The 21,164-nt window shown below is 26.8% G+C and overlaps 1 protein-coding gene across 1 annotated transcript in view; it reads right to left on the bottom strand.

Annotated features, from left to right (window-relative positions):
* The window catches only part of LOC113370135 (odorant receptor 63a-like), a 67,699-nt gene extending 51,437 nt beyond the window's left edge, over nucleotides 1–16,262 (bottom strand). The window contains exons 1-8 of the mRNA XM_026610802.1: nucleotides 16,233–16,262; nucleotides 13,759–14,140; nucleotides 13,427–13,615; nucleotides 12,603–12,707; nucleotides 12,227–12,413; nucleotides 11,430–11,529; nucleotides 11,224–11,328; nucleotides 10,395–10,550 (exon numbers count right to left, since the gene is read on the bottom strand). Of these exons, the coding sequence (XP_026466587.1) occupies nucleotides 10,395–10,550; nucleotides 11,224–11,328; nucleotides 11,430–11,529; nucleotides 12,227–12,413; nucleotides 12,603–12,707; nucleotides 13,427–13,615; nucleotides 13,759–14,140; nucleotides 16,233–16,262 (1,254 nt within the window). The remainder of the gene's footprint in view (nucleotides 1–10,394; nucleotides 10,551–11,223; nucleotides 11,329–11,429; nucleotides 11,530–12,226; nucleotides 12,414–12,602; nucleotides 12,708–13,426; nucleotides 13,616–13,758; nucleotides 14,141–16,232) is intronic.
* Between the last annotated feature and the right edge of the window lie 4,902 nt (nucleotides 16,263–21,164).

Here is a 21,164-nt window from a genome sequence, read left to right as displayed (position 1 = left end):
TAAGTTTTACCACACAGCAAAAGATCAACGATAAAGTTCATAAAAGTATCATTCGTGGGAGTAACAAATGTAACTTCACAAAAAGTTCAAATATAAATAAACAAATAATAATACAATAGATGTAATCAAATTATGTTTGATGGGCGCGTCTGTTGAATGAAAGATATTGTCCTGGGACAGGAATTCATAAAATCTGATCATTAATAAAAATATATACAGGTTTTTGAGCCAATAGACATGTCAGTAAAAAAAATCTTATAAAAAACTTCGATATACTAAAAAAAGTTCCTTAAATCTTCAATACAAAAATAAGTGCAATATAAGTTCGCAATTATTTTTAAGACAATCATTATTGTCAAGCTAAGTAATTACTTATATGTTTATAAAATAATTTATATATTTATAAAATAATTTTTACATTATCAAAATTGTAAAATTGACTATGATGCATATCTTTAGAAACAAAAACTTTATAGTTTCTAATATTTCTTTACTAAATTGATTATTTACTAATAAAATATCCATAAAATTCAGTTTGTCCATAAAATATCAATACAAGAACGACGACGCATCAATATTTTATTGTATCTGTTCATTTGCATTAATGTGACCAGATAAATTTAGAGATTTCTTAGAAATAACAAAAATTCCGATATTTTCAAGTTTATCAAGAAATCGTTAAACAAATCTGTTACTGACGTTAGTAAAATAACTAAAATATTAATACAAATTCTCAAATAAAAGTTGGTAAAATATGCATATCAAAGGAATAAAAATCTCGATTGAAAAAAAGGCTATAATTGTAATTTTTTTGTTTTCTTAGTAATATTACTAATATTACTAATTAATATTAGTAGATACATATCTTCTTTAGTTTTCTCTATCCAAGAAGAAAAATGGTATGAATGATAAATTTGGTAATAGAAGAATTTTCCTACAATCTCCTTTCTTTAAGAATAAATCTAATAGTAAATATTAATAATAATTTTGCAATTTTAAAGAAAAAAATATGGGTATAGTTCTTCTCAACAATATTTAAAAAAAAACTATTCCTTTATATACATTTCATTTATAAAGTTTTGCATGGTTTCCGCGAAGTACATCATTTCACAAGGAAAATTAACCCTAAAAAATTGGTTGGATTTATACAGGAAAAGCTCAATTTATTAAAGACATATCATAATTCATTAAATAACTTTTTTGATATAAAATAAAAATTGACATAACACGTTATGTTTTGTAATTATTGTTGTTAAAAATAAACAACGACAGTTATTTGCGAAAAAGTACGAAGAAAACGTATGAAAAAAGGTTCATTAATAAAATTTGGCAATATATGGAAGTGCTTCCCATGGAATTCAAAAATTATATATATATATATATATATATATATAATATGTATATATATAATATATATATATATATATATATATATATATATATATATATGTATATATATATATCTTGATAGTTTTTTCGACGTTGAAACATATTTCAAAGTACTAGCAGCCCATTCGTCAAAATAAAAAAGGTATAAAGTATTAAAATATATATATATATATATATATATATATATATATATATAAAGCGAGAGGTTTTTCTTCAGATGGTGAAATAATATGATAAAATTGTTCTTGGACATCTATCCAGTAATTAAAAGCAGTTTTATTGAAAGAAAATGTTTAACAGCATGAATTTTCAAAAAAATTATAGTTTTACTACTATATATGTAAATAGTGCTCTCCATACAAACAAGCACTGAAGATGGGTCAAATCAAGGCCCGAAACGTATGTTTTCTGAATAAAAACATTTTCTTTCAATAAAACTGGAGAACTGAAGAACAATTTTATCATATTATTTCACCATCTGAAGAAAAACCTCTGCTCTCGCTTTATATATATATATATATATATATATATATATATATATATAGAGGTGGTAAATGACATTAATATATAACACATGTAAAGCAATTACAGTACGGATATACACATTCAAGTTTTACGTTCACAAATTACACGTGTGTAAACAAGTTATTTATATCCCATAATATTAAACCATTTACTACACATATACCATACACATATTTATAATGTGTAAAACCGTTATTAGAAAAAAACATATGTCCATTTTCAAAATCAGATATCAGAATTTAATTTATTGTTTCCGCGTGCTCTAAAGCGCACGACAAGAACTATAAATAATGATAATTGGTAATAGCTTACCTATTGGAATTTTATAGATTTTTTGGATGAGAGCACTTTTTAAACTGACACTTGAAACACTGATTTAACAACTGGTAATGTTTATTAGCACAAGGATTGTTGAATTATTATTTGCACGTGTTTTTTGTGTTCATGAAAAAGAGGGGCATGGACTAGTCACGTCGGTGTTCGAAGAGAGACTGACGTGCGACAGCCGACACCACACGAGTCACATAAACAGTGGTCCTCTAGCGGCAGCTAACACGCTTCCTTGCCTTACCAGAAGAAGACAGTGACGCCCGATTAGAAAAATCGGAAGTAAGAGAGGTAAAAAATTAAGTATTGCCTTATTTCAGATTTCAGTATGGAGTAAGAACACCATTGTCATTCATTTTATACATCATAAAAAATTATGCTGAAGATATATATTATTATTACTAATCGATCTTTTCTTTTTTGAAGTAAAACTTCTTTAGGCGCGACTAGGATGTAAATCTGTGAAAATGCAACGGAAATTGCGTTACGCCCGAACTGTACGTCATTCGCTTTCGATGAAATAGCCGGCGTGCATCAACTAAAAAGATAGATAAACTAGCTGTAAGTGGAATTCTGCCTTAAGGCAATTAGGGCATCGTACCTTAAGGCAAATTGCTGGAAGTTCCCGTACCGCAATTCAAAATTCGAGTAATTAAAAATAATCAATAATAATAATCAATAAAAGTTGATCAACGATTTGAAATTTTTAATAGAATTTCGAACCATATTAAATAATTCTATCTCAAATCATTTATTTTGAAATATTTTGGAAATTCTGAACTTTTTTTCAAAGCAATCGTACTGCTTTTACTGCATAAAGACGAAATATGAAAGCGCGTAAGCGCCGCGTCGCCGTATAACGCGTAAACATTGGTACGGAACCCATAGGAGTGTAAACAAAATTTATACTTATTGTTAAAATCTCTATAAAATATCTGATAATTTGACGTGCATATGTCTAATGTTCATTTTTGACCGCCAAATGGCTCATTTTTTTTGAACAGTTCTTCATCTAGTCAATGCAAATAAAATGTTTTTTGAATTATTCAAATCGGACGCTCCGTTCTCTTAAAAACTGAGTTACCGTTTTCGGCACTATTTGTCCCGTATCTTCGGAACGGCTAGACCTGCCTTTGCCAAAAACTAATCAAACGTGTTCTTATCAGTAGGAATCAAATGTTTTTTTATTTATTCAAATCGGTTGAACCGTATTCGCAGAATCATCGACAAAAATTTGTATCCGAATACACACGCGCGCACACACACATACATTCATTTTTTCTAAGGTATGCCAAAATGTTCAGAAACCGATGAAACGTAAAGATATATACAAATTTTCATTTTCGATCTTTTTGCGATTACTATAACTTACCCTAATACAGGAAGTTAAGAAGTATTACTATTGCATTATTTCAGATTTCAGTATACTTACACCTTTCTAATTCATATTGCACATCGTAAAAGATTTTGCCAAAGATAATTATTAGTAATTGATCTGTTTTGATTTTTGTATTCCATAATCGAAAGTTTTGCTACGAACAACAAATAAATATTGCAAGCACCAAGTATTTTTCAAATTGGTGATACACAAAGATACTAGCACAGTCAAGGATAAAAAAGCACTCTCTCACACAAGTACAAAAGCCGTCTCGCGGATCATCCAAACTTGCTCGCCAGAAAACTCTACCAGGAGCAGATTAAGAAGAAAGTTTCTTCTGCATTTATCAACAAATTCGATAATTAAGACTTTCGTCTAATAACTGGAAATAGTCACATAATTTGAATTTCTCTAGCTTCTAGAGTGCTTTACCAAATGATTTGCTTGTCCTCCGTTTCGGAAGGTATAATAAAAATATAGTATAAAAGTAAAAATATAATAAAAAATATTATGTAATAAAAAATATAGTATGTAATAATTTTAATTTAAATACTTAAAGTGAGAAGTTTGATATTATATTTATAATGATTCATGGCTCGCTCTTGAATAAATAAGTAAATTGATTAATCAATTTATTCTTAGCCAAATTAATACTAGATATTCCTTTGATGTAGATATTACGTCTTCAATTCGATTATAAATTTATCAAAACACATATACATTTTAAGGTAGCACATAATTTCTATTTGTACTTTACTATATACAGATGTCAAGCAGTTTATTAATTTTTGTCATTAAGATAGTGATCAATTTATTTTAGTAAATAAGAACATGACTACATATTGTCGATAGTCAAATCTTCTTTCTTACTTCACGAAAAATAGTCTTGATAAATATTAACAAGATATTAGAATAGAACGAAATATCAAAACATCATTTAATACATTTTCAAATCAACTAGGCAATTATTGTTTTCATTTACAAACACATATTGTACAAATATCACATTAATTTTATAATGCTGAACTATACTTACAACTCACAAATTCGAAACCTATTTTTTTTAAATCTAGTCAAATAATAGCAGAATTATCTGAGTGTCATATTCGAATTCCACTTATCTCTCAATTTACACAAAATGAAGTTTGCTAATATTTAATTTTTTTACCATAAGTGCATTCACGTGAAGGTGCCACTTAAACGAGTTCCTTCCCTACACCACAAGAAGTAAGTTATCACGAATGGAATTGTACATACCTCGAATCGGCATTATATTAACTTCAAATGCAGTTGAACATAAATTATAGACTGTTTTCTCGACTCTGAGAAACCGAATGCCACTTAATATTTGCTGTGATCTCTCACACGCACCATGTAAATTAAAAATGCGCATTTTTTATTGCTTCATAATTTGCACCTTCGAAGCTGTTAGTTGCGCCTTACCCGAAAGTAATTTCGGGCAGCTCATATATTATTTAACTTTATATCCTGCCCGAACAAGGATATGATGCAATTATAAATGTAATCTTTTAATTTTCTTTAATATAAAACTTGTTTGTATGCAACTGCTGACTAGCATTGGTGTATGTATTAATCGTTGAAGTGGTATTAAATATGTAGTTTCAGCAATTAAGACGCAATTTTGTATATATAATCAGAATAGACAAACAGGTGACTAATGAATAAACGTGAGAGGAATATTGAGAGTCAATTAAATACGACGTCATATTTGCTGCAAAATTAGATTTTTATTAATTTTTAAATGACTTAAAAAAATGTGCAAGAAATTCTCAAAATGTGCATATAATCGAATTAATCCTTAATGATTGGGAAACAGGAACTTCAGTTAATTTTAGTTAATTTTTCAAAAAATATTAGTTAGGTCATCAACAATTTTGACAAAATTGAACCATTTCTTGGTTTATACAAAAAGTATATAAATACATCCATACTATAAAGCGATTTTCTGACTCTGGCCATTTAAAACTTTTTTTTGCAAAAAATCTGGTGCAATTTTATAGAAATGTGCCTAGGCATTTATGATGTAATAATGCTCTTGATATAAATGTATATTTTACTTATAAATTTTAGATTTTATTATTTGCCTATAGTATCATTATATTCAAAATGTGGTACGTACTTCAATATATAAATTGATTTTTTTGTATCTACACTCAAATGCCACAACACGTTTTCCATTTATCACCTCCTATAATGATAATTTCACCTTTGCAAGTAATATCCAGTAACACATTAAAGATAATATTTAATTAACATTCTGTGATCTAACATTTAATTATCCATATTTACTCATATGGTGATATGAAGATGCACGCACAAGAAATCAATTTTAATTTTCTATTTTAATTCAATTTCTAACAAAAACTTATTTTTCCTATTTGGGTGTTATATGTACAGAAATGCCAGAGAATTTCTTCATTATAATGTAATAACTTTTGGACCCTATTTTAGATATTAAATTGAATAACAAAGTTCATGGTAATTATTATACAATTTTCAAAAGTAAGATTTGCAGTTTCCCAGGTCTGTGAGAATTATTGCGGCATCATAAAACTTTATGATATGAACCCTTGAAACTAAAAAAAACATAGATTACTGTTATTATATTTTAATATTAAGTATTTGTTGACTTTAGCAACAATTTTAGGAATTGATATTATCACTATATAAAATGTTTATCCTAGATTATTCAAATAATTTCTCTGGATGAAATTAACAACAATAAAATATTATATGCCTCCCTTTTTTTCACTAAACTAATAAGTAATTGTGATTGTAATTGATTTAAGTTTTTCCTCTCATCATTTTTTTAGTATTTATTTTTATTTTCAAACACCCTCAAATTACTCACTCATCCTATATTTAATTTCCTCATATAATAATCATTTTATTAAATCATATTTCGAAATTACCATGGGTATACCTAAAAGCACTTCTTGAAACTTTCTGCATAATATTTGTGATGCTAATATTTATTTAGATGAAATTGATTTTAATATAGAATGTGTGAAGCAATGTTTCGTTGTTTTAAAAAATGGCACGTACTTATTCTCTTTCAAAACATAACAAATTTCTCTTTGCATTCTGTGTAAATACTATTAATAAGGAAGCCACTGGATCGTCACGAAAGGAAAATTACCTTTCTGTCCCTTTGTTTTTGAAATTGCACGATGAGATTTCCAAATATAAAGGTAAATACGATTTATAAAACATAAAATGATGCGGTGAGGACTAATTTTAGCCTTGATGGCCACAATATAATCAGAATTCGCGTATTTGAACTCATTAATTATAATTTTTGTTGTTCGACCCAAGAACAATGTCGAGAATTAAATCAGTTTGGTAGATTTTATCGAATAATTATATGTTGCATCAAGTAAAATATGAATGTACTCTTTTAAAATAAAGTTTGTATTAACTTAATTGTGTGGGAGTTGTTTCAATTTCCACATGGCTGCTTCATAAAAAAATAAAAATATTACATCCGTACGCTTATAATATTTTGCTAAAAATAAATTGCAAATTAATTAATGTTTTATATGTTATTTGTTTAGGTTTATCTGTACCAGCAGTTTCATCATGATCAATTTCAAATAATTTCTCCGTTGATAAATTGCAACGTGGGTAACAATCAGACAACAAGATTTCTTCTATTCTTACTAAAAATATTTTCATACAATCGTTTATTTATACCAGCACATGACAAATCATAAAACGTTTAAATTAAAATATTTAAAAACTTTCAAATGAATCTCCAGGATAATAATGGTTTTTCTTGCAATTTAACACGCGTAAGGCACAAGACAGGCAAAGATGTACGACGATGTTAAGAGTTGATACCATGATCAACTTTTGGATTATACTCAAAATATTTATTAAAATATCTAATATAAATTTTATATTTGACTCAAAATAATGTATATGGCACTATAATTAATATAGTATTAATTAAGATGCAATGATAACAGTTACATGTAAGTTTTAATTAATAATATTTCTTTAAGGATACCATGATCAACTTTTGGATTATACTCAAAATCTTTATTAAAATATTAAATATAAATTTTATATTTGACTCAAAATAGTGTATATGGCACTATAATTAATATAGTATTAATTAAGATGCAATGACATGTAAGTTACATGTAAGTTTTAATTAATAATATTTCTTTAAGGTAAATTATCAGTCATAGTTTCAATTTTATATCAATGGTAATGAATTTATTATGAGTTGCTATAAATTTATCACAGATTTCATTAAATGCTTAGGAACGTCTTATATGATTATTGTAGAAATTTAAAAATGTGACAAGTGCAGATTTATTGTTCAATATAGATATTTTAATTTTACATCAATTTTACAATATTTTGTTTACGCATTGAAATTTTTCCAGTAAGGTAAGAAACAAAAATACAGGAAAATCCATAGTGCACATCCCTCATACCATTGTGTATTAGTGAAGTTTCATTTAAAATTAGTACATCAATCGTTATTTTACACATAAATGAAGGATGCTAGTGGAAACGTATATATCAAATAATTGGTATTAACCCTTTCCACTCGGATGCCGCCGCTCCAGCGGCAAAGTACATATAAATCTCACAATTGGTAAAGGTTAATATATTACCAGATCATTAGAAAATAAACTCATATGTTATATTTCAACATCAAATTCAAGATGTTGAAAATTTGAGGAAAAATAGTACTAAATTCAGATGGTTGTTGAAAAGACACTACTTTTGGTTCATATAAGGTTTTTAATAATTCTGGAAATATTATCTTCAGTGATAATAAAATATAGTTAAGTGATAAAAAGGGGTAAAGACCAATAAATTTTGTTCCATGAAATTTTGAAATCAAGAGATATCTGATACCTTTGAAATCAAGAGATGGTATATATTGCATTTAGCACTAAAAATGTTGTGAAAACATTATTGCTACCTAAACTAATATTTCTTGTATAAGTTTTTTTTAAATTTGTGTTTTTTTGGTCGATGCTCATGGATCCCTCTCCCAAATGTACGGTTCGCGTACAAAAGCGTTTTTATTGAGAGTTTAACCAACTGAACATCGCCATACGCACGATTCAATGTTTAATTTTTCCAAAAACCTGTAAAGCGCATACGAACATGACATTTATTGCGTCTTGGCTGCATTTGTGTTTAACGCATTAGTGCCCATATTGTATATTACATTAGTACCACAATGTCAAGAACTTTGTAAATAAAAGTCGAAACAAAGACATACCATTCAGGACGAAAGTTCGACGGGCTATTCGTTTGCATTGATTGCAATGGCCCTAATGTAAGGTGACCAGAATTTTTAACTTGAAATCCGGGACGGTAACTTGTAATTATGCTAATCCTGGACTGGAAAGGTCTAATAACTCAAATATAGTTTAAAATAAAAATGCTTATAGGGATGCAATACAAATCATCATCACAAGCATAATCTTTCACAGTCAACAATTCGGCACAATGGGGTACACCCAAAAAAATGTGGGGCTTACCCTAGAAATCTGCAACCTGTATGGTTGCCTTACATAAAGTCCAAATATAAGTTGAAGATTTATTAGGTGTTGAATTGATTAACCAAAATTCACAGCCAAGATGAGTGAAGTAACACAGTTTTTCAGAAATGCCCGTTCCAATTCATTTAAAAAAAATCTATATATCTATAACTTACATTTAACGTCAACCTTATTGAATTGTATTTCTTTTTAGTGTCGATTAATTGACTTCCTTGTAATAAAACGGAGTTGATAATGATAAATATTATGCAGATTTTTATATATCATTTTTTTTCAATAAAAATTATTAATCGTTTCATCCATACGAATATATTGGCTTGTCAAATCGATATTGAAATTTGAATCGCAACAACTCTCTCCAGAATAGTGATCAAGTTACAGCCACTATATGGAAGTTGATATTGGAGGATAACATTGTTTATTTCTTGGACATAAAAATATATAAATAGGTATATAAATCTTGTAAAACATAATAATAATACTTGTTCTTGCTGTTGTTTTACTTTGCAATATGCATCCCCACGGTATTATACTATCAAATTCACTGTTTCAATTACAGTAAAATTCGCTATAATTTTTCATAAAACTTCTTTCACTTCTTATTTTTATTATCAAATATGCTTCAGATATAAATATAATCTTAACATAAAGCATTTATTGATAAATGTATTTTAATTTTTCTTAGCCGGTTCTGTGATCGATTGTAGAAGTGTAAAATACGACATTGCTGTACTCAGAATCTGTGAAAGTAGAGCAATTACATCTCTAAATGCACTGAGAGTTTTTTTATAATTTTAAAATTATAGTCTTACTTTTAAAAAAATAAACACAACGTAATAGACAACATTTACAGTTTATCACTTTAGTAACGAGTGAAAATAGCCAAAATATATTAAAATTATAAGATTGAAAGGAGAAATCTTTTATAGTCCCATCATGAATCTTTGGGTAAAATAAACTTGTTATTTTCAAGAATTTTACTGTTACCAATTACCATAGACATGAATACTTTGGTGTATTGCAAGATTTGGTAAAAAGCTAAAGATTCATGAATTGAAATAATTTTTAAGATGCAAGTTACTCAAGAGTTCCATACAAATTTCTTATTGCGCATCTTATTGCTCCAGAAAATCGTATGGAATATGTATAATTCGTTAATTTCAATTTTACATCTTCAAATAAATATTTATTTGATTATTATAAAAAATACTATAAAAACTTACTGCTTTGAACGAATCCAACGACATAACAATAAATCCCATTCCACTAAGATGCAAAGGCCTTTGAATTTGTGGAAAAATTATCAACAAACTACTTCTGAATGATTTCGAATATTCATACCAGTGCGTTTCATATAAACTTGTAGCCAGTTCTGTACTCTGAAAATAAAAATATTTTATACAAAAGCTTTATAGTCAACATTCATAATTAGCTACATATTAAATGAAGGTTAACTTAACATAGTAGCTGTTGTAAGTAATTCAATTAAATCTATTACAGCCTCAGGAAAAGTATTAATAAAGATTTATCGCTGTATTAATCGCAACTGGATAATTTTATATACTTGAAAATCTGGATGTTGTATTTGAAGATGAAGTCAACAAGTCAATAACGATATAAGTATGTTAATTTAATTCGTTATAGCTTATACTCACACTGCATTTTAAAATAATAACTGACAAGTATTTTCATATCATCCTTAATATTAATTTGTATATATTTACCTATATTATTTGTATAGACTTTGTATAAAAACCGCAATAAATTTATAATTAAATTTTAACTAAAATTTGTAAGTCATTTTATAAATAATTAATATAATTTTATTATATTATTTTGCTGTTTAATAAATTGAATGATCATCTTCTATGTCTGTATTTTAATGATCATCAAAAACATCATGTAAATAAAACTGCATCTCAGCACATCATTGCTCTGTTTGATTCTGAGAAAATGAGTTGCAAAATGTGTGACCATAAAATGCAACCTGATATCATTTTAATACAATCCCCAATACTATAAATCTATTAAAAATATAATATGTATGAATACCTCATTAATAACAGCCTGGCCATAATAACTGTATAGAAGAAGTTGAACGATGGCCGCCAACAGATATGGTATTTTTATTAATAAATTTGTCAAATCCGTCGTTGACTGTATAAAATAAAAATCAATTATAAATGGTCTTAATGAATCGGTATTCAATATAGAAAACATATTTATTGATTATAGTAAAATATGTGCAGACTACTCACTATAGAACTTCGAAATGCTATTACACATATCAAAATCGAGCTCAATACTGTTTGGAATAATGTTACTGGGCCGTAGGCAACTTCCAATTTATTCTGAAAACTATAAAAGTATAATAATTAATATGGATTTATAATTAACATGTGTAAAAATAAAATATCAATTAAAAATAAACAATTTTTATTACTGGTGTAGTAACTAAATGGTTCTTGGACTTGCACAAGTACCATAAACAAATTCTCCAGATTTATTCAATTAAAATTACTGAAAATACTTTTGATTGCCAAAATTATATGTATATCCTTAATTTTCACATTTAAAATAATTTATAATTTGATATTTTTATTTGTGTGCAAATTGTTTTATATGGAACTAGATCCACCTGAGCTACTTCAATGTAAAAAATAGTTATAAAAAATAAAATAGCACCTTATTTAACTTTTTAAATATTATTCAATTATTGAAGTGTATATCGCATACTCTGCGATAAAAACAAAGTTCTTTATTTATCTATCTTTATTCTGGGATAAAAGTTTATTTAAATTGCTAAACAAAATATTAGTTATATGTAGATATATTTGTTGGTCGTTGGCAGTATGTTTTATTTAGATATATTTCGTGCTATCGAAAATTCTCCCTGAGTGCAGTAGACAGGAACATTATTATCGATATGAATTAAAATATTCAATATTCAATTAAAAACTTGTCTCCAGTAAGTCGTACCAAAAATGTATTCATCTCGGTGGTCTAGCCATTCTTTATTTAAAATTCTGATAAAATAATTCCAATAGCCCATCACCTGATTATTGTTGTATGGTGCCGCACGCATTTCATGAGACGTTCATCAGCGCACTCAATGATTTTTTTCTGCTTGAAAGGTTCATCGATTTCTTCATCAATCATTTTCAACATTTGCTGCAATATTCGAAGTTGATCTCGCAGGTACATTGTGAAGAAGCAGTAGATGACATCTAAGCCAACTACAACTAGAGACAATAATCTTAATGGAATAAAAGAAAACACTTCCTAAAAATTCTAGACAATTCCAAAGTTCACACAAACCATCAAAGCTTGCTTGTTCATGCAAATTTGTCTTTATCAAAAATGCTAATGAGTGTCATTCGATTTTAAATCTGTCAAATCATTTAAATTAGATTTAATTAATCATTTCTAACCTGAATAAATAATTAGTCCTACGAATGTTTCGTGTGTTAATGATGTCTCGTAGAAGGGCGTCTGTGACACCTCAATCGACAACACTGAATAATCGGCGTTGTAGACTGAAACATTGATCAACAGTTTGATTTAAAATTAGATCAAAAACGTGAAAAACAAGGAGGTAATGCTATATGTTGAAATATATACAACATAAACGTAAAGAGTACAAGAGTCACAATTTTGTTATGACAATAAAATTATCAAGTGTTTTACCATTTACAACCCTGATTAAATGCGTCAAATTTTGATAAAACTTGTCAACAGACTTTAGTATATTTTTTTTAAGACGGGCCTCTCAAAGTCGATTTAAAAAAATGTAAATTCATTATCCATTTATTTACGGATCCAATGCGATTATTACTAATAATCATTGAATCCGTAAATAAAAGTTGTTTAAGACCATAGTCAACAATAGTGACTTAATTTCCCCAAGTTTTAAAGAATTAAGACTTTTTGTTGAACTATGAATTTAAATTTTTAAATCGACTTTGGGAGACCCCGTCTAAAAAAATATACTAAAGTCTGTTAATAATTTATTACGGATTTAAATGTTACGTTTACGGATTTTTTGAAATTTGAAGTTTAAATGAAAAAAAAATGTCACAATTTCACAAAAGCTTTATGCTTTATTTTTTACACTTGAAAGCTCATAATTTCCAACAACGTGAGATAATTTTTTCTCGAATTTTTACAGCACAGTCAAGTTCAATTCAATTTGTTTCCTCTTGACGTTAAGTTCTGGGAGACTGTATAAATATTCAACTACTAATCATCTACTTACTATGATGTCTTGGCACAATTCCAGATGTAAATTTCATATAAGCCATAATTATTAACGGAATACTTGCATATGATAAAGCAGTGACAATAACCATGGTACAAAAAATTCTGGATACTATACGATATTCTTTCCAATTTTTATCAAATATTTTAATTGTAAATTTTTGCAGCTTTTGGGCATAACTTGAAGCTGTAAAAAGAAAAATGGTAATAATAAAATTATTATTATTCATAGATTTAAAGACATTTAGGCATTAGTGGTTCAAAGTAATCATTCATATGTGACAAATAATATGATTTTTATATAATATTAAAATTCGATTTGTTACTCACGTATTCCCCTATTCCATTCCAGTAAAGGATTAATCTCCAGCAAACGGTTGCTAAGTACAATATCTATCAGCTCATGAAAAAGTTGTCGTTTATAAATGATCCATGTCATTTTAACCATACATATTACATTTGTACTGTAGGTACAAATTGTATCTATCACAACAATAATATCGTTCATGTATCTGTACATAAATGAACACATTGCAAAACCCATCCAGACCAAAGAAAACCAATTCAGGCACGTAAACATAAACCACATTGTCGAATATTTGCCAACTAGATCGTATGGCCAAATTCCGGTCAGGCGCATGGACCATTTTATTAGCCACATGCGATCTAAATTTGATTTTCTGTCATGTTTACTGGTCCAGTTGTTCACTCCCTAAAAATAAAAATAAAAAAATATTAAATTAATAAATATAGAAGAAATTTAATAAATTATTGCTGAGTGTTAAAAAGCCTATTCGTGGTAAAAATTTTGGTTTTGCAACTTCTAAAGGTCACACTAAGCACGTATAAGCACAGTAAGCATCAATTTTTATCAACTGAAAAACAGTCTTTTATTTATATTTATCACTATTAGAAAAATTTAATGATATACTCATCAAAGAGTTAATGATCAACCAATGGGTTGTCTTTTAATAAGGCTAGCTTATAAGAAATCACATCACATCAGGTTATAGAACACTAAGAATAGTTCTGATTGACGATCAAAAAAAATTGAGCTATTTTACTTGATTTTATTTATTAACTACTGTATAGAAATTTTTTTTTTATTTAGATTCATTTTTTCTTTATGATATTTTAATTCAATGCTGCTATTTTGCAAATTTACCATTTTTGTTAAACAATAGAATTAATCCTGTTACTTTGCACGCAAATTACGTTCTGAATTTATGTTTAGCAGAAGATATTTAACGAAATTGTTGAGCGGAATAAATCAACAGTCTACTTTTCAATTACGACATCATACATTAATTATTCACATGTTCAATACAATTACTTTACATTTACTTACAACTCATTTAGGAACACAACCGACAATTCTCAAACTTATTTCGAGACAATTTTCTGAAAAATAAGACAAGGCTAATATTTAATTTACCTATTTAATAATAATTCTCTGGCAAATATTTAAATCAAAATAAATATTTGAAGAAAAAATAGAAACGATAGTTTAATAAATTATAATGAATAATTAAATTTAATGATAAAAATCACTCAATAGTGAAGTTCTATGTTGTGATATTATTTATCGGTACTAATACAGTTTTTTCATCAATTTTCAAAAATTTTGATAAATAAGTTCCTTAAACTATGTTTAACCAAACCATTCAGATATTTTTTTCACTTTAACATGAGCAAATTGAGCAATTGTACTATAGTACAATATAAAATTTAGAGGGTAGAAGATATAGATTTCTAATATAAAATTAATGATATGTTGGTACTTCAAATATATATACCACATTGATGGTAATATATGATATATATTGAATTAGTTATTTAAAATTATTAATATTTAAAATTTCGTATGTGCACTTTTTGGTATCGGTTAACCCAATTTATTAATCGATTTTGCATCATGATTTTACTTTAATATTGATGAATCAAATACTAAAACTAGGTATATTTTAACTTCGAGCAAACAAAAATTAATATTTCAAAAATTAATATTACTTAATGTAAACAAAACTAACTTGGAACAGAAGAAAGTTTAACAACTACACAGTTTTCCAAAGGAAGGGAATCACATATTCAAAGTACATGTTTATTATTTATTGTAGAAAAGCGGGAAATATGATATGAAAAATGATTCAATAGAACATTATATATATAGAAACATTAAATTATCATTATATTGATCCTATTTTAATAACCGTGCGTGGAAAGCTCTTATTAATATTCAAGGATTCGTATTTAACCTAGTCAAGGTAAGGAAAGGACGTTGCCTTAAATATTTTATATTTTAAAATTTATTGTATATATTTCTCAGGTAATTCACATATCATTGATTTCATATCTTAGTTTACATTTATTGATTTATATACAGTCAATGCTAATAATTTATGAAAAATAATGTTGTAGAATAAAGACAAAGCATCTACACTAAAATGAACATTGTGAAAACATTTATGAAGGCATCATTTAAAATCTTATTTTAATCAAATTGCACGTAGATAAATTATTTAAATGAATCTCATCATTATTAAAATAAAAATAAGGTTCACATTATACAAGGTATTTTTAAATGTTATTACCCACTTGAACGATTTCTGTCCTGACTGAATAAAAAGAAAACATGATTAATAGTCAATACTCTGTAATTCCGTTTGATTTATTTTCAGTGACATAGTTTAACTGGATCAAAATAAATATTAAATGTATCTTAATTGAGTCAATAATGAGTATTTGCCATGGACGTGCTTTTGCTCATCGATCGTGGAATAATATAATAATCGTGTCAAACCAACCGACCTTTGGATCAAATGATCATGTACCATCTTTACCTATAGGAAATCATCTAACACTTGCCAGTACAAAGCTGTAGTAAATATTTATAGAAAAATACGCTAGTATAATAATGGCCAAATAAATAATTTGAATATCTATTTGTCTGTTTCAAAAAATACAATTGAGAAAAATTTGTTCTGAATTTGTCGAGAGCTTTTCCTAAACATTATAAAGTTCTTCAACATTCTTCACCCTTCCATATATCTAATATTTATTTAAACAATAGATTTTGTTTATCCAAATACAATATGTAATTTATTTTTAAACTTTTTAAAAGCATTTAAATTGAGACAACTAAATTTCAAAATATCCAATACTTTTTTACAAATAGATGAGTACTGAAGATTAACATTTTGCACTCTACTGGCACCTATATGGTGGAGTGCAAAAGGTTAAAAAGGTTATTCAGGGGGCGACCATTAATCACGTGAGGTTTATAGGGGAAGGAAGGATTTGGCAAAAAATCACGAAACATCACGTGGGGAAGAGAGGGGCCTAGTAAGATATCACGTGTATTTTTTTTATCTGAACTTAAAAAAAAGGCCAAATAATTTACGTTTTTTCGTAAATTCGAAAATTTGATCAAAAAATTTTACGTGACTAAAAATGCAGGTAATGTTTGGTGGGTGAGGAAGGTTAATTTTAAATATCACAACGTATCACCAAAGAGGAAGGGTTCCAAAAATCCCTAAAAAATCGATCACGTGATTAATGGACGCCCCCTTAGCAAGTAGGATTTTCTAGTAAAAACATAACTTCTTCTTCTGAAAAATGTAACAATACTAATCAATTATAAATGAACTTATTATTCATAATTTATTATATCACTAAAGGGAAAGGGGTCCAAAAATGCCTAAAAAATCGATCACGTGATTAATGGACGCCCCCTTAGCAAGTAGGATTTTCTGGTAAAAACATAACTTCTTCTTCTGAAAAATGTAATAATACTAATTAATTATAAATAAACTTATTATTTATAATTTATTATTAATACCTTTTTATTTACTTCTTTATAAGGAAATAAAGTATACCAATTAAAAAATGTGAAGAGATTGAAATTTTTTAAATTGTTTCATTTGTGACACCGGAAGGAGCATTAAAAATTAATGTAGAAATTCAAATAACATCTTGAAATTAATTATTGTCAGTTTGCTTCATCATAAATCATGTAAATCAGTTAAAGTAAAGAGAAAAAAGTTAGGTAAGGCAAAGGTTCATGTGTCAAATGCCCGGCGAGCGGTCCGGAAATTAAAGACATTATGAATTAATTAGAATCTGGTCGTACGTCTTTGTAAGTTCTAATAATGACGAATTACGTAAAACAAAACGTTAGAGCATAACTGAATTTACTAAATTGCATTTACCAGGTTATTTTTAGCAACAAAGTAATAGACTCATCTAGAAAATATGTGATTAATAATAATGAAGTAATGTACGCTTGGATTTTTTTACAAAATAATTGACTTCATTTTAGCGATATGGTTTCTTCAGCAAAATATCTTATTTTGATCCCTAGAATGCAAAAATCAATTACATACAATATTCATACCTTCTTAGTACAAAACAACATGTAAGAAATAGAATAAAAAAGTTAGATAATGCATGATTAGTAATAATAAAGTAATAATTATGAGCTTATGATGATATCTTCAAAATCAATGGTAAAAAAATTCTATCTAACAACTGTTATGTATATACCAAATTTATAAATTTTGTTACAAAATAATTTATATTTTTTTTATAAAATATATTCATTTTAAAAAGGTGATTTAAATAATAAAAAAACAGTAATTTTAAAAATAGTATCAAACTGTTCGGTAGAACTTTTAGTCAAGCTTCTCGTCGTTTATAAATTAATTTTAGTTAAGTTTTTGAAATTAATTTGTTTTAATCCTTTAAAAATATGACCTTTAATCAAGTATTTTATTCTATGCATGCAGTTTTATAAAATATATTCATTTTAAAAAGGTGATTTAAATAGTAAAAAAACAGTAATTATAAAAATAGTATCAAACTGTTCGGTAGAACTTTTAGTCAAGCTTCTCGTCGTTTATAAATTAATTTTAGTTAAGTTTTTGAAATTAATTTTTTTTATTCCTTTAAAAATATGACCTTTAATCAAGAATTTTATTCTATGCAGTTTTTATATATTTTTTTCCTTTTTTTAACTCAATTCAAAGATTCTAAGTGAGACTTGAAACGTATAGAAGCATAATGAAATTATTTTAGAAACGTGATTTAGTTATATTAGTTTGATCTGGATGAATACCTGTTAGAAAACTCTTTCTCTTCAATCAAAGATCTTTCATCATCACTTGTTATTTTGCAAAGCACTATTAAAAAACTATAAAATAAAAATCAAAATTTCGCAAAAAAATTGATCATAATTTCAAAATATATTTTATATAAAATAAGAATAGTGTTGATAATAATCAAAAACAACAAAAAAACGTTCATGTTTTTATATCTTTACAAAATAAAAAAGTGTTTTAAATTTTTTTGGTGCCAATAAAGCTCTTAAATATATTATAACGATACTTTTATAAAGATGAAAAACTCACTTCAACAACAATGATGGCATAATCTTACCCAAACAAAATTATCATTCTCGTATCCCAATTTTGTTTCTGGATTATCTTAAAGAAAAACTTTCGCAAACTAGAGAAATGTGGTACGTGATATCATCCTGTATTCAGATCAAAAATCATCCCCGAATTAAATTGCGCAGAATCGGTGGATGACACCCGCACACCTGTTGGACATCATATAAAAGGACCAGCATCAGATTTTAAGAGAACAGTATCTACCATAGTTTGTAATTTGAGTTTGATCTTTAATTGATAAGTGAAACTTTTGAGGAAAAAGTGTGAAGGGATCGATTATGCTAGAAAAGATGACTGTTCTAAGCATATCTGCTGTATTCATTCTGCTGATGTCGATTACAAGTCAAATTATGGCAGGTGAGACAAATTTTACCTAGGGTCTAAAAATCTATATAAATTATTATATAGATTAATAATCAAATAATAAATTATTGATAAATTAATAATATTATTGTTGATTAATGATTGATTGTTGATGATGAACATTATTATATAATTATATTTCATTAAATTATTATTTTATAAACATCAGAATAATTTTATTCGCCAGGGTGGAATATGGAAGTAATAATTTATTATTATTTAAATTATTAGGGCTAACACCTCAGAAAAGGCAAAAATTCTAGATTTCTTGAAATTATTTGTTATTTATCAAAAATAAATACTTTTTGTATTTGGAATATACAATCAATAATTTATTATTATTTAAATTATCAAGGCTGACACCTCAGAAAACGCAAAAATTCTAGATTTCTTGAAGTTATTTGTTGTTTATCAAATATAAATACTTTTGTTGTGATATTGCAAAATACTAACATTATTTTAATTTTACTGGTGTTAATTAATTTTAATAATTGTTCATACATTAAGATAAAATGAATTATTTATTTCTGCATATTTATTATCATTTTAGATATAAAATATAAAAAGCATTTTATATGTTCACAACAATAGATTTTTTTTTTACAAACACCTTGAAATAAAAAAATCTTTCAGATAAGTTAAAAGCGTAAGTATTCATGTGTGGGGGTTAAGATAACAAAAATCTTACAAAAACAAAACGATACCGATTTGAATATATTTATATAAGTGATATCGATTTGAATATATTTATAATATATACTGTGTACTATTATCCTGAAGAATAATATTTCAAATGCAGAAACATGAATAGTCACTCCTAAACCACATATTTTACTTTAACCAAACCGTTTGTAAGATGAAAATAAATCATTTGACACAACTTTCACTCTTACTAAATATAATTTTCGAATATTTTTAACTTAAAAGCTTTTTAATGTGTGATATTTTTGAGCTAAATAAAATAATAACCAAAACTAAAAATTAATTAAAACTGATTAAGTTTAATTATAATATTTTTTTAACTTTTCATAATTAAGATTTTATTTATGCAGAAATTCAATGGTTTAATATTTTTTAGATTTTTAACAATATACTTCTTAATTATAAATTATCATATTTGGAAATATATTAAATTTATATCGAGTAGAAGTAGAAAGCCAAATACTTATTTATTATTTATTTTCTTGCAAAAAATAATTATTCAGTTATTTTAGACAAATCACTAATTTTGAAGAACAACCAATTATTAATAAAATAAATAGTTTCTCCTAATGCCTAGCACTTAAAATTGAGTGAAATGAATTTGGAATGAATTTTCTATTTTCACTATTAGATTCAAATTTGCATTACGAATATTTTTTAATAACATTTTAGTATAATGATGCTTATAATGAATTTATTTGTAATTCAGATGAATCTAGCGGCCCTATAGGATACAAGAGCCCTCGGGGCGGCACAAGAGGACTCTATCCTTTTCCGAGGACTGGTCGAAGCGGAGTACGTCCTCAGGAATATCTACGATTTTCCGGTAATAATTTTAAAAATATTTTCATAAAATAGTATATGAGGTCTCAGTTAATTTTTCTGAAATCAAGCCTTTTTTCTCAAAAACAAATATTTCTTTTTTACACATTTCGAAGATGTTGAAAATCCTCCTCATCAGTAACTTTGAAATATTGAAATTAAAAATGTTCTAAAATACAAAATTAAATGAACATTCACTAAAAATTATGGAGCAAGCGTACACACTTACAACTAAAAGTATTATCAACTATAAATTTAAAGAATGTTTAATTTCACGTATATTGAGTATTTGTTTAAAGCATTTTTAAGTTCAATACACCAAAGATCTTAAAAAAGAAGATTCACTTAAAAAGTAGAAGAACTGAACGCCTGGCTTGCCGGAAAATACTCTACCAGAACCGG

Source organism: Ctenocephalides felis, unplaced genomic scaffold (genome assembly GCF_003426905.1).
Source record: "Ctenocephalides felis isolate EL2017-DRISC unplaced genomic scaffold, ASM342690v1 CF-g0.4_SCAFFOLD_01492, whole genome shotgun sequence".
In the NCBI taxonomy this organism is placed as follows: domain Eukaryota; kingdom Metazoa; phylum Arthropoda; class Insecta; order Siphonaptera; family Pulicidae; genus Ctenocephalides; species Ctenocephalides felis.
The sequence above is the reverse complement of the archived record's forward strand: the minus strand, read 5'-3'. Positions and strand labels throughout refer to the sequence as shown.